Below are 15,523 nucleotides of genomic sequence, written 5' to 3'. Positions count from 1 at the left end.
GTGGCTAAGTTAACAAATTACCAGATGCCACCTGATTCAAATATTCCACCAACGTTAAACAGTAATGACTTCATGAATTTCTTCACTGATAAAATAGATAACATTAGAAATACAATAGCGAATGTAGATTCTACAGCGTCGAACACTTCAGTTTCATCCATCGCACCCAAAGATAAACTGCAGTGCTTTACAACCATAGGACAGGAAGAGCTAAATAAACTTATCACTGTATCTAAACCAACAACATGTTTATTAGATCCTGTACCCATTAAATTACTGAAAGAGCTGTTACCTGTAGCCGAAGAACCGCTTCTCAATATCATAAACTCGTCGTTAACTTTAGGACACGTCCCAAAACCATTCAAGCTGGCGGTTATCAAGCCTCTTATTAAGAAACCAAAACTAGATCCTAGTGTACTGGCAAATTATAGGCCTATTTCAAATCTTCCATTTATGTCTAAAATTTTAGAGAAAGTTGTGTCTGCTCAATTGAGCACCTTCCTGCATAAAAATGATCTGTATGAAGAATTTCAGTCAGGTTTTAGGCCCCACCATAGCACAGAAACTGCACTTGTTAAAATTACAAATGACCTGCTCCTTGCGTCAGACCAAGGCTGCATCTCATTTCTAGTCTTACTTGATCTTAGTGCTGCGTTCGACACCATAGATCATGACATACTCATAGATCGATTACAAAACTATACAGGTATTCAAGGGCAGGCTCTAAGTTGGTTTAGATCCTACCTGTCCGATATCTACCATTTTGTTTACTTAAATGGGGAGTCATCTCATTTATCATCAGTAAAATATGGAGTGCCACAAGGATCCGTCCTAGGTCCCCTTCTATTTTCATTATATATGTTGCCCCTTGGTAATATTATTAGAAAATACGGAATTAGCTTCCACTGTTATGCTGATGATACTCAGCTATATATCTCAACGAGACCAGATGAAACTTCCCAATTATCTAAGCTAACAGAGTGTGTTAAAAATGTAAAAGATTGGATGACACACAATTTTCTCCAATTAAATTCGGATAAGACAGAGATACTAATTATTGGACCAAAAAACACTACACAGAATCTTGTAGATTACAATCTGCAACTAGACGGATGTACTGTTACTTCCTCTACAGTCAGAAATCTGGGTGTTATATTAGACAGCAATTTGTCTTTTGAAAATCATATTTCCAATGTTACAAAAACTGCATTCTTCCATCTTAGAAACATTGCCAAGCTACGAAACATGTTATCTGTTTCTGATGCAGAAAAGCTAGTTCATGCATTCATGACCTCTAGACTGGACTATTGTAATGCACTTCTAGGTGGTTGTCCTGCTTCGTCAATAAACAAGCTACAGGTAGTCCAAAATGCAGCAGCTAGAGTCCTTACCAGGTCAAGAAAATATGATCATATTACCCCAATTTTACAGTCTCTGCACTGGCTACCTATTAAGTTCCGTATCAGTTACAAATTATCATTACTTACCTATAAGGCCCTAAATGGTTTAGCTCCAGCGTACCTAACTAGCCTTCTACCACGTTACAACCCATCACGCACCCTAAGGTCACAAAACGCTGGACTTTTGGTCGTTCCTAGGATAGCAAAGTCCACTAAAGGAGGTAGAGCTTTCTCACATTTGGCTCCAAAACTCTGGAATAGCCTTCCTGATAATGTTCGGGGTTCAGACACACTCTCTCTGTTTAAATCTAGATTAAAAACACATCTCTTTCACCAAGCATTCGAATAATGTATCTTTTTAATTGTGAGTGTAGTTGCATCTGTTCAAAGGTGCATTTTTATTCATTAACTTGGGTTAAACTAATTTTACTTTGTTGGATCAGCAGCTATGCTAATGATGTCTGTATTCTGTTTCTATGTTTCGCCACGGGATTTACATCCCGTGGTAACTAGGATTTAAACAAGCTTCAGTCTGGATCCAGAACACCTGAGAAGAGATGATGCTGACCCTCAGAGGACCCCAGATGATGCTACCTTGAATCAACAAACAGAACTAACAATTATTGCTAAATGTGTGACTGAATCATATAATAACTTAATTAATAATATTGATAGTTCATCGTCTAGCTGACTACGTCTTGTATTATTATTATTATTTTTATTTTTTCTAAAATCCTGTCAAATGTGCACAAACTACTAGCTACTACTAAATATTGTAGAAACATAATTTTCTGTAAAGTTGCTTTGTAACGATTTATTTTGTAAAAAGCGCTATACAAATAAACTTGAATTGAATTGAATTGAAGAAAGAAGTTGAAAGAAAGAGAAAATGAAGGAATGAAGAAAGTGGAATAGAAGTAAGAAAATAGGAAGGAAGTGTTATAGAATAGGAAAGGAAATAAGTGGAAAGCAATATAGGATGGAAAGAAGGAGAGGAATGGAAAGGAAGAGGAAAAGAAAGAATGAAGAAAGAGGAATGGGATGGAATGGAAGTATTAAATAAACTGTAAAGGAAGTGAAATAGAAGTAGGTAAGGAAGATTGTAATTGAAGCAGGAAATAAGGAAGCTGAAAATAGGAAACGAAGGAATGAAGAAAGTGGAATGAATGTAGAAAAGGAAGTGGAAAGCAATATAGGAAGTAGGCAAGGAAGGAAGGAAGTGGAAAGGATGAGGAAAAGAAGAAAGGAAACAAATGCAATGGAGGTAGGAAAGGAAGGAGTGGAAAGAAAGGAAGGAAGCAAATGACAAGGAAGAGGAATACAATGGATACAGAAAGTAGAATGGGAGTAGGAAAGGAAGAAGTGGAAACCAAGATAGGAAGGAAGGAAAGAAAGAAGGAAGGAAAAAGTGGAAAGGAAGGGGAAAGGAAAGAATGAAATAAAAAGGAACACCATGGAAAGGAAATGAGAACGAAAGTGGGAAGGAAGGAAGAAGCTCCCCTGATAATTATTTATTTATTTATTTTTTGCAGCAATTAAAAAGATATATTATTACGCTACATCTACAAAATAATAATACAAATAAATAATAATCATATTTGTAATGTATCTTCTGCAAATAGGTTTAATTAATTTAAATTAGTTTTTAATTAATTTTAAAGTAAACATTTCCTTAACACTTTTAAAAAAGGTCCACACTTCGATCTTATTACTCACTGATGAGAATATTCCAAAAACAAAGCTTGTCAGTTGCATAAGCACCAGACACATTGAGCTCTGGTGCTCATGCAGGAAATTCAAGTTTGAGCTCAAGTTTAGACTGTATCATGCTCCATTTCTCCACTTCTCTCCATTCTAGTTTCATTGAGTAAAATGGACATACAACACTAAAAAGGACAAATCAAGTTTCAAAAGTTGCAAAAGTTAGAAAATTGCAAGTGCAGTTTCACAAAAAAGAAGATTACGCACGTCTCATTAAATACACTGTCCCTTCTTTCTAACAGTTCCCACAGAACTATGGATCTGCCAAGCTTCTCTTGTTCTCTCGTGTTTATCTGTGGAAACAATATCTTTGCCAGGAGAAAAGGGGGATGGCGGGAAGACAGAGAAAGTTTGTAAAAGGCTCCGGGGCTCTTTCAGGACCAGGTGAATCAGTGGGCTGGGACAGACATGCATGGAGGGGGCGGCAGGGAAGAATTATGGCGAATCTTCAGAAACACATGCATTTAATTCCTGTAAAATGAATGCAAATCCTACATTTTTTCAAACTTGAAAACTCTTATAGAAGTACTGAGGGAAAAGAAGTTTATGAACCGCCCTGATGTTCTAAATTCGTTCGCCGATGATCATTAAACAACGTAACGTGTCGAAGCCGCAGCCCAGTGGGTAGCACGCGTCGTCAGGGTGCGGGGACGAATTCGGCTCACGTCATTTCCCGATCCATCCTCCTCGCATCATTTCCTGTCCTCTCTAAACGAAGGTGTCAAGAAGTCAAGTCCCCTTTATTTATATAGCGCTTTAAACGAAATACATTGCGTCAAAAAAACTGAACAACATTCATGAGGAAAACAGTGTGTCAATAATGCAAAATGACAGTTAAAGGCAGTTCATCATTGAATTCAGTGATGTCCTCTCTGTTCAGTTTAAATAGTGTCTGTGCATTTTTTTGTCAGTGATATCGCTTTAGATGAAGTGACCCCAACTAAGCAAGCCAGAGGCGACAGCGGCAAGGAACCGAAACTCCATCGGTGACAGAATGGAGAAAAAAACCTTGGGAGAAACCAGGCTCAGTTGGGGGGCCAGTTCTCCTCTGACCAGACGAAACCAGTAGTTCATTTCCAGGCTGCAGCAAAGTCAGATTGTGCAGAAGAATCATCTGTTTCCTGTGGTCTTGTCCTGGTGCTCCTCTGAAACAAGGTCTTTACAGGGGATCTGTATCTGGGGCTCTAATTGTCCTGGTCTCCGCTGTCTTTCTGGGCAGTAGAGGTCCTTTCTAGGTGCTGATCCACCATCTGGTCTGGATACGTACTGGATCCGGGTGACTGCAGTGACCCTCTGATCTGGATACAGACTGGATCTGGTGGCATACGGTGACCTCGGAACAAGAGAGAAACAGACTAATATTAGCGTAGATGCCATTCTTCTAACAATGTAGCAAGTACATCGGGTGTTAAAGGGAAGTGTTCCCGGTTTTACCGGTTTATCCGGATTTGGATAATAGAAGCATATTAGTATGTTATGTGTAAGCCAGGTTAAAGAGATAAGTCTTTAATCTAGATTTAACTTCAAGAAGGCCCAAAATCCAAAAAGGCAACATTACTTCAACCTTTTGTTGAAAAGGCACAGCATGCAGGGCATCAAATGCACTGTAACGGCATGTCACAGTCTTTGCACCTAAGTGAACGAGACACCCACTCAAACAGACACCCGGTAACACCATCCTGCAACAATATCAGCTCACAATTCACATTAGAGATAGCATTACATATTTCTGACAGGCTTGCCTTTACACGCAGAACTCCTCAAATGGGATTGGGCAGATCCCTCTAAACAGCTTGCAGCCGAGTGACATTTTGTCCCCATTTCAGCAACGGTTCTGCCAGATATGATCCACCATCTAGTTAACACAAGTGTTAGGCTAATTACTTTAGCTGCTTGAGCCTGGCCTCCGATGCTCCGTGCAGCATCAATTCTCCGGCAAAATACGCTCGGCGGTTTCCAGGCTTCGTATAAATAGAAATTTCATTTCTGTATGTTTATCCTGGCATCCTCTGCGGCAAAGACATATTCCCGAGCCTGATGGATTATTGCATCTTTGAACTTTAAAATATCTGTCAATGTAGGGAAAAGGCACAAAGTAGAATCTCGACTTTAATGAGATTTGTAAGTGACAAACGAGAGATTAATGGCGTAATTTCATCTTTCCAAATGCGTATCCCATACCTTCTCGTCTGATGTCTCTCTGTCTCTGCTGAGGTCTAGGTTTGATGTAAAGCGGATATTTTAATGAAGGTGAAGTAGCATGCCATTCTGGAAAATCTTAATAAAGAAGCATTATTAATTTAATTTAAATTAGCTGATGGAAAAACTGAAAGATAAGTAACTTGAACAATCAGTGAGCTAATAAGTAAATATAGTAAAATAGAAATGCAACTGGACGTGTGGCCTAATATTGTTATATACTAACTCAAAAATAACGCACAACCTTTCAGAAGTTTGTAAACATTCAATATTTTTTATATTTCTGAAGGAATTATTTTATGTTTATCAAGACTGCATTTATTGCTACATTTCGATGCTATTTAATTACATTTTTTACATTAATTATATTATTATTAGTATAATAATTTTATACTGATTATACTAACAGCTTTAGCAACTTTATTTTCTTAAATTTGCCATAATCCTAAAACGGAAGTCTAAATAACATCTAGAAAAATTAAGCAAGTTAAAGCAAGACAGAAACAGAATGAAACAGAATGAAAGTATATGGAGAAGCCCATGGAGATGGAGATGTATAATGTCTATGAGGTCAAAGTTCAGAAGCTCCTGGCGCCTCACAGACCCTTCCCGCGGGATCCGCTTCCTGAACCTCACTATGGAATCTGTACATTCATGACGTATCCAGTCTGAGAGCCGTGTAGAGCCCTTATACAACATGTAAATCATCGGAGTGTGTGGAAACCAGGATTATGTGGCTTATTGCCTCTCTCAGTGTTCAACTGAATATTCATATCAATCCTTCGCCTCTAGTAAAGACTAGCAGCAGATGTTGGCAGTGTCAGATCCCCGGTGTGATTCACAGGCATTGTGTAAGAGCGCCTGATGATGACTGTATAAATGAGGTCCAGTGTCAAAGCAATATGCTTGTTATCATGACAAACAGATCCACTGGGGAGAAAGGGAGAAACCTCATTTCTATCCTGAATAAGAGCCTGTAATCCTACACGGCCGAGACGCCCACCTGGTTATGGCAGATTTACTATTAAACAGACAACAGTGACCTTCTTTCATTCATGCAGTGGATCTCATCTAGTGGCAGGGTTTGGCAAATTTGGGAATTTGAAAATTGGCTCCATTCCAGTGCATGGCAATTCAGTTTCCCAGAGCTGGCCACACCCAGAAATGCAAGATTTTGTAAAAAAAAAAAAAAAAAAAAAAGGTAACAACAAAAAATTCTTAAGCAGAAATCACACATTCATAAGGCTAAATTCTATTTATCCATCTGAGTCACACCTTCTGCAGATAATTTGCTGTGAACTGTTACCACGCTGTCATTCCAAAATCACATGAGTGTGAAACAACAAGATACCAAAAAAGTCATAGCTGCTCTTCTCTATGTAGTGAAAATGCTGATCACAGGCTGTCAAGTTTAGTTGCAATTAGTTTTTTTCTAAAAATTATAATGCATTACTTACTTACTTACTTAATTAATTAATATTTTTAATGTATAATAATAATAATAATTATTATTATTATTATTATTATTATTTAGATCACATTTTTGCTTAGTTAATTAAAAAAAACTTTTTTAAAGGAAAATAATTATGAAAAATATAATATACTATAATAAAAGTATATATTAATTCAATATAACAAAATAATATTATATTAAAACCTTCTTAGGCGGTCCATTTAAGACCAAGATTTAAGACGTTCAATCATGTTTTAATTAATTTCAATCTGTAAGCCTGCTTCATGTTAATTGTTTTCATTTTAAATAATTATTTTAGAATAAATGTTAATAAATTAGTAAAATGTTGATTCATTGTCCATTAAATGTTACATTTAAATATATTACATATAATAATGTGTATATTGCATACACATTTTGTGCATTAAAAAAAAAAAAAATATATATATATATATATAAGTAATGTTGTAATTTTCTTTTCTTTCTTATGTTGTATGGATGATAACCAGAGTTGTAGGCCTGTAATAAACTTATGTTCAATTATATGGAAATGAAACTTCACACACACACACACACATATCTAATATACATATTAATATCAAACATTTTTACAATTATTTCTTTTTAAATCTGCAATTATTATTATTTCTTTTACAGTGACAACCAGGTTAAACGTGATAGTGAAAATGCATTTTATTACTAAAGTACAAAATGTAGTCCTAAAAACTACACTTACAGCAGTTATGAGAATTTCTATGAATTGTCTCCAGCATTTCCTCTTAAAGACAAACAAATTAAAAGTGGTTCACCCACTGCAAGTATAAAAAGCAAACTCTAAACCCCCTCTATTCCTCCATCTTACAAGAGGCCCAACAGCGAAAGACCTTTCAGGAATCCTGCATGGGTGGACGAGTGGGTTTTCCTTGGGAAAGACACTCAGGGTCTTCCGGAAAGGAACCCCACCTTCAGATGTCGAATAGCACGCTGCTATGGCGCGCTGGTGCCAAGGCTAGCGTGGGTGAGTGGGCAGCGCTGAGCTGAGACGACTAGCAGCCGTGGGCACTGCCAGGCTTAGCGATGAAGATACCGCCCCTCTCGTCATTACAGGCAGCTAACAGAAAAGTACAGAGAGCTTCGCCGAAATAAGCCAAAAAAAAGCAGGAAGTAGGGAGGGATGGTTCACATTGAAATCCTCTCTTGACGCCCCCACGCACGGTCTTAAGCACAGCGTACAAAATCACTCTCACAGAGAGAGCGGGAGAAAAAGAGATATTAGCGGCGCAGTAAGCTAGCTCAGGAGATCACATCCAGGCGCTTTCTTATCACTGTAATGGTTTAGAAACCTCATGCTCATCTCTCTTAAGCACCGAATAAAACAGTAGAAGTCCCCTTATGAACCACAGCACTGCTTTCCTATGCCAAAGAGACTTTCGACAGCTGCGGGGGGCGACAGACTAAAAAGTTAACATGATTTTTGAGGAATAAGTCACGTCCTAGAATACCACCCGATAAGAGCTCGGGGAAATGGGATGGAGTTGAGAAGTTCTGAAAATTCCTAGTATGCGAAATACTTCTTGATCAGCAAATAAGGTGTGCCGGATCTCACGTTCATCCTGAATACAAGATTATGCAGACGTTTAAATAAACATCTACACTCCAGATATCTGCAAGAACATGCAGCATGTTGGAGATCACCGACTGGTCTATGCCAAACACAGTCTCACAGATGCTTTTAAATGTAAGAATGTGTGATAAATCGATGACCTTATAATTAGTATCAGTCGATATTGGAATAGCATTGGGGATCATTTCCAACTCATATATATACCAGGTAACAGACACTCTTAAAAAGACTTAATGGTTTCTTAATGGTTCCATTAAGAATCTTTACTATCCATGGTTCCACTATGAAGTGGATTTGTTTTCTTTAAATATTTTTCTAATGACAAAAACTGTTCACTGAAAGGTTTTTTTGGGAACCCAATGTGGTTCTTCTATATGGAATCACTGCAACATCTCCATTAAGGAACTTTTCAAATTTGAAAAAAAAAATAAAAAATTACACATTTTAAGAACTCTTGGAAAAGTTGCAACGGCAAGCATCATTTGGATTCTATTTCTGTGGTTTTGTGCTGGGTAGCTGCACCCACCTTAAAATTGATCCAAAATCTTGCATTGATCCATACCTGTACATTAAACTTCACATTTGTTCTGATTGGCTGTGATTTGATCAAGTTGCAGGTATTGAAAAAAGATCCATTGTTTCTGGACACGCTGTTAAGAAACTTTTCTTCAAAACTTGATTTGATATCTCATGTAAAATTATACATTGGGGCATCCTTAAAAATATTCTTGTTTGCCGTAACCCGACCGACCCTGTCAATTTAGCACCGACTCCGACTGACTTGCCGGTTATACATTTGCGTTAAGACTGACCAATTTTTTTTTTTACGCTTCAAACAACTAATCCAAAGGCAATAAAATAATATTCATTATATTTTAGTAAATATTTTAAAAATGACTTATAAACTATAAATTGCCAAGGCCTAAATACAAAGGAAGGCTACGTTCTTTCCTTGAAAAAACCCCTGTGACGACATCTGTTTACACGGATGTCACACTATGGCCTGTGCGTTCTCTTCGTCTCATACTCTCAGTCAGAGTCAACGGTTCACGCTTGGTATAATGATGGCTGCGGCTGCAGTAAACAAAATGTTCGCGGTCACTGTTCAAAGTCATACGGGTTTGGGCACCATAATACATCTAAAAAAATTCATTAAAACAGCTCGACACTGCTTTAACTCGGCACGAAGTTCTGGAAAAACTATGGCCAGATCTTTTCCTATCCCTTCTCCCATCTAGTCTAAAACCGTGACCGTGTCGACTGTCGAAAATCTATTGCACGAATCGATTGGACCAACCAACACAAGTTTTGAAAACGAAAATAGGAAATTTATTTTAACAACCTTCTCTCGGAGTGCGACCAGTTTTTCTTTTTTCTTTTTTTCTTTTGGAACACGCGTCACGACCCTAATCTGGTCTGATGCTATATTGAACTTAATATACATGAAAATGAAGCTATGAGGGACAGACTTACAATGGGAAGCACCATATTAAGGTCCTACTGTAAATCACACAATTTTAATCAACTTAGACCATTCAAAACTTTTATACAGGTTTTTTTTTTTTTACTTTTCATCAGCTAAACATTTAGTATGTTGTTAAAGAACTATACAATCCACTGAACCGCACTGTACTTCTATCCCTCACAGCCTCGTTTTCATAGATAAGAAATCATTTTTGATGATGTACATGAATCAAGGATATTTGTGGGTCTGGAAAATGGCACAAGCGTTGCAACACAAGTGTTGGTACACAGAATGCTGCCAATAGTCTGTTCTCCAAACTGAGAACATGTGGTATCATTACAAGAGAAACCAAAGAATATTCCCTACATAACAAATCCCATTTATAAAAGACCATTTATGAAATCCAACTGAACTTCCTTTTTTTGCATGAGTTAGAGTAAATACATTTAAAAAGCGCACTGGCATTCAAGATGAAGTCTGTCAAGATTACTTCATCTTTTAAAGGGGACATTTTTGCTCTACTATTATTGCCTGTAAACCATTTTTGATTTAGGCTAGTTCTAATAAGGTGTGGTTCTAAGGCACAGTTCACCACTCACCCTCATGTCGTTCATCTTTGAAACACAAAGAATGGTTTACTGAAACTCCAATCCACCAAAACTTTAGTGGTTCAAAAGGTGCATAAAGATACTACAATCCACATACAATGTGCGGTTTAATCCAAGTCTTCTGAAGAGATTAGTGTTTTTCTTTCACAACCTCACTCCCTGAAGCATCAATGATTTGATTTATTGGACATTCAATGGAGGGGCCATATGATGCTCAGGTATGATTAATAATATCTTCATTTGTGTTTGAAAGACTAACAGAAGTCTTACAGGTCTGAAATGACATGAGGTTGACTAAATAATGACAGAAATGTCATTCCTTTAACAAAGCCAGCATCTAATAATATTTATTTATATATATTTCATATTCTAATATTATATATATATATATATATATATATATATATATATATATATATATATATATATATATATATAATTTTTTTTTAATATTGATATTAATATGCTAGATCATTAGAAAACTTGTTGCCAATTTTAAGAAAAACAGTCCGGCTCCATCAACCATTACTGTAAACAAACTATTTCTGACACAGCAACCCAAAGTGCCAGACAAACATGTAATTATCTCCATAATGGCCTGAGATTAAAATAATTTGAATTACAAGAGCTTTAGAAATTGCTCAAATGACTGTCAACAAGATTTTTGACAACGAGATCCAAATTTCTCAGTATGCGATGGCGGAGTGAAGAAGTAAACAACAGTGCACGCTGCAGACTCTAATACATGTGCACCCTCAACGCCACAACAAACGATGAGATTCCTAAAAGGCCGTTATCCCTACCGTATGCAAATGATAAAACACTCACTCAAACACATTTACTTTGATGGAAGCGTTATGACTTCTGGAGACATCTCGACGGCAATGGCACGAAAGCATTATGGTTGTCTGAGTGAAAATCAAGTTCAAGTCAAGCTGAGGGTTGAGTCATTACTTTGAGGGCTGACGGAGGGAAATCTGTTGTTTAGCATGACCCTTTGCTTTTGTTTTGGGTAATGAAAGCCCATTGAGAGGCGGACATGCTGGACCGCTGCCCATTTCGCTCTGTTTCAATTACCCAGCATGCCTCCAGCAGGAGGTGGTGAGGTGGGTGTCACCGCGGGGGTAAAGCGACAACCAGTGACCACTGCGTCGCCACTTGGCCTCTCATTTCCGTGCTGATGAAGTGTCGATTGGCAGGGTCAAGGGGGCGGGGGAGAGAGCGACCACAGAACGAGCACTCACACGTACGCTCTCCGAAAAAGCCTGCTCATATTCCCAGCGCAGACCTCCAGCTGCCATATGTTTCTATCAGAGGCAGACCACAAAAGGGGGAATTACATTTGAAAGGCCGGTAAATAAAGTTGGTATTGATTTGACCTCACGTGTAATCCGTTTTGCTGTCTGACACCAAGTCCAGCAATAAAAGAGAATCATGTAGGACAGCATAATAGATAATACGACCATACATCAGTTGGGGTTTGGGAGACGTGAGGGCGATAGATCATCCTCCAGCCAGACTGCTTAGCTATGGAATTTATAAACTAGCTCCTAAAATTGAAGTGGCTTTCCAATTTACAGATGCGGCATGGTACTTTGCTGCGTTTCTCCACTACAGTTGATTCTATTTCAAGTTTTGCCAGAATGACTGGCACAGCATCGCTGCTCTAAACTCAAATACACCAATCTAGCGACTTAAAGTTTGCCAGGTATAACAGCTATCCAACGGTGCTTCGGTCATACTGATGGCCTCTTTGTCTCTTACTTTATCTGAAACGGTTGCCTTTAAAAGACGATATTAAATGATATTAATTCATTTTAAAACAATTATTATAATTAGTTTTTAACAGAACGTGTTTGCCTAAAAACAAAGTTCCTCTTATCATTATTACTATTGGTTTAGTTATAATTAAATATGATTGATTTCAATATATTGATTTCAAAAGAAAGCTTTTTTTTAAGTTAGACTTCAGTTGTGGAGAAGGATATTGGGGCAAACCTAATAGTTCCCAATGCAAATATCACCATTCACTGTAATTATTCTGATGCAAACATACATAACAAATATATTTTTCTGAATATGATCAGGATTGTGGGAAATTGATTCATATAGACTGCATTCACATACTGATTTTAAGTTAATAAAAACTAATAATGATACTGAGTAAGGGTTTAAAATGTGTATATATATATATATATATATATATATATATATATATATATATGTGTGTGTGTGTGTGTGTGTGTGTGAAAGCACTGCAGCACTGATATGGTACTGACATTAATTTACAAAAAAACAAAAAAACAAATCATAATTTCAGAAAATATGTCCATGATGTTTCTATGTCATACTAAAAAAGAGTTTGGTTTTTATCACATGAATTAATTTCAGCACAAATATGCCTCAGTTACAAAACACCTGCGCCATCTTCTGGACACAATACATAACATCACACAAGAATGACATGAAATTCAAAATATGATTTGAAACACAGTTCAAAGAATCTCCTTAGTATTTAAGATAGTGGATAGAGAGATCTAATTAGCATTAGAGACCTTTCTATTTTGACTGAAACACAATAATTTACACCAACCTTTCAAAGCTGAAGTGTGTCATTGCCGTTGAGGCAGTACTGCTGTGTGAGTCTGGTCATGATGATGAACACTAGTTGACCGAGTGAGAAAGAGGTCAGAACGAGGTCAAGGAGTGAATTTCTCTAACCTCATCAGCGCTTGACAGTTGTAACTGAGGTGCCCTCCACTCCTTCCTGATCTTCTCTCTGATCCTCTGAGGGACGATCATGCATTTGTCAACAACCAGATCAAGGCAAATCTCCCTTAATTCTCCCCTAAAATGTAAAAATGCAGCTACGAATAAGTGAACACGTCTAGTACTCAATGGTTTCCTATGACAGGTCATAAACTGTAAATAGCCCATGAATCCACTGGAAGTTGAACTAGTGAGTAAGTTGTTAGATTTGTAAGGCTTGCTGTGTGGGTTTCGAGTGGGACCGGCTGCTTCAGCATCCATGACTCAGTGCTCCGAGGGAGTCCTACACATCCCACACCGGCCTACAAGCCAGACTTCTGAAATCAACTCATTTAAGGAAATATGGTTCGGAAATTAACCCTAGTCCAAAACTCCTAAAGGAACGCTAAAAGACATCTGTACTGGATTCCTACTGGAATCCTAATGAACCAATCCCAGCAGGATAAAATACCTATTTAAGAGATTAGAAGGAATTTTCGTGTATACATGTTGTTCATTTTTTATAGTGATTTATTTATTTATTTATTTACTTTAAGCGAGCATTCAGAGGGTTTTATTCATACCACATTAAGTATGCTACTATATATTAAAAATAATGAATCCCCATAGTTTACAGTACTTATGGGTCAAAATTAATGTTTTTGATTTGTTTTTACATCTGTAATCTACATATGTAATTACAGTGCATATTTACATTAAGACACTGTTAAATATAACGCAGATTCTCAGAATTATATATAACCAGTAAATAGCAGATGTCATTTCCCAGATGCTTTTACCCATAGCAATTTACAGTGTAATTATTATAGTGACAGCCTTCTTAGAGCAAAGAGATACATGCACACATTTGCTTTAAATGAGAGCAGTGTTTTGACATATTTAGAGAGATGTGTCTCCAAAGTAATTTGAAAGTTATTTTAAGATTATGGATAGAACTTCTGTATTTTGCATTCACTGAGAAAAAAAAAAAAAATGTTAAGAGGAAAAAAAAAATGCTGGTCGATTTTGGAACTGACATAACTAGCTAAACAGACAGGAATGTCCAGTATTTTAAACCAATTACATTTTGCCCTGACACAGATCATTATTGTTCAGTACTATAGTAACACACACATACGCTATTATCATAGAGATTTTAATAATCATAATACGATATTGGTCACAATGAAGTTCTCACATGACAACATGATGAATTGTTACCTGCAGAATGCAAAATGTATCATTTACTTAAAATTCTCGACAAACCCTTGATATTAGTAGCCGTTGAGCTAGACCTTCAAACAGTTTTTAGCTGTCGACTATAATAGTAAGCTAATAGTATCATTAGGCTACAAAGTTAAATCGAGAATCACATTAGAACCCGCCCCCTCTTGGCTGCCATTGGTTTTCACTGCTATAAGCAGACACCTTAGTGGTCTAAAGATCTGTCAATCAATCAGTGTCAAAAAAGTGTGTTTTTTGTTGTTGATGTTTGTTGTTTTTTACTGCGTCTCTCTTTAATGAAAAGATGTATCTTTATGTACTGAAAACGAACGAAAAATCAGCCCGAAATCGTCCCGAATGGTTCCCAAGTCAATAAACCTTCTCTTTCGAACACGATTCATGATGAGACTATTCATAATTACAGTGCATATTTGGGAGGGTGAGCTGTGTTCATTACACCCAACTGAACTGAGAATGGATTTAAACTGCAATTCATAATGAGATCTGATCTAAATTGATGTAACAATCAGGACCTAGGTAGCCTAAGTGGAAGTAAAATGGTTTTAAATTGAGATGATTAATTTCTCAACATGAAATCAATTTGTGTGTTATAATACACACAGCACATGGTGTATTTCAAGAAAGATCAGACATCATACAGAAAGAGGGGGCGGCTTCAAATAATAATAATAATAAAAAAAAAAAAAAAAAAAAATATATATATATATATATATATATATATATATATATATATATATATATATAATAGTAATAATATAAACCACAAACTTTTTTGTTAACGTTTATTAAACACTATTTACACATTTCAAGAACACATGCTGTAGGTTTCCTGAAAATACAAACTCGCCCTCCCCAATACCAGCTCACGGAAATGATGCCTGTTTCTCACACAGATGGTCAACATCAGGCTTCGAAATACTGAGAGAACATTCAAGTTCCGCTTTTAGGGCTTTCAATGGGTTCTTTGCTGCACTGGCCCTACATTATTGTAATTGTGCAGCAAAAACAACATATCATGGT

General features: G+C 36.9%; 1 protein-coding gene across 1 annotated transcript in view; it reads right to left on the bottom strand.

The window, feature by feature from the left end:
- LOC128018105 (phosphatidylethanolamine-binding protein 4-like) overlaps window positions 1-13,847 on the bottom strand; it is a 118,052-nt gene extending 104,205 nt beyond the window's left edge. Inside the window, exons 1-2 of the mRNA XM_052603477.1 lie at window positions 13,843-13,847; window positions 13,232-13,358 (exon numbers count right to left, since the gene is read on the bottom strand). Of these exons, the coding sequence (XP_052459437.1) occupies window positions 13,232-13,358; window positions 13,843-13,847 (132 nt within the window). The remainder of the gene's footprint in view (window positions 1-13,231; window positions 13,359-13,842) is intronic.
- Window positions 13,848-15,523: the final 1,676 nt, after the last annotated feature.

Source organism: Carassius gibelio, chromosome A8 (genome assembly GCF_023724105.1).
Source record: "Carassius gibelio isolate Cgi1373 ecotype wild population from Czech Republic chromosome A8, carGib1.2-hapl.c, whole genome shotgun sequence".
NCBI lineage: Eukaryota > Metazoa > Chordata > Actinopteri > Cypriniformes > Cyprinidae > Carassius > Carassius gibelio.
The sequence above is the reverse complement of the archived record's forward strand: the minus strand, read 5'-3'. Positions and strand labels throughout refer to the sequence as shown.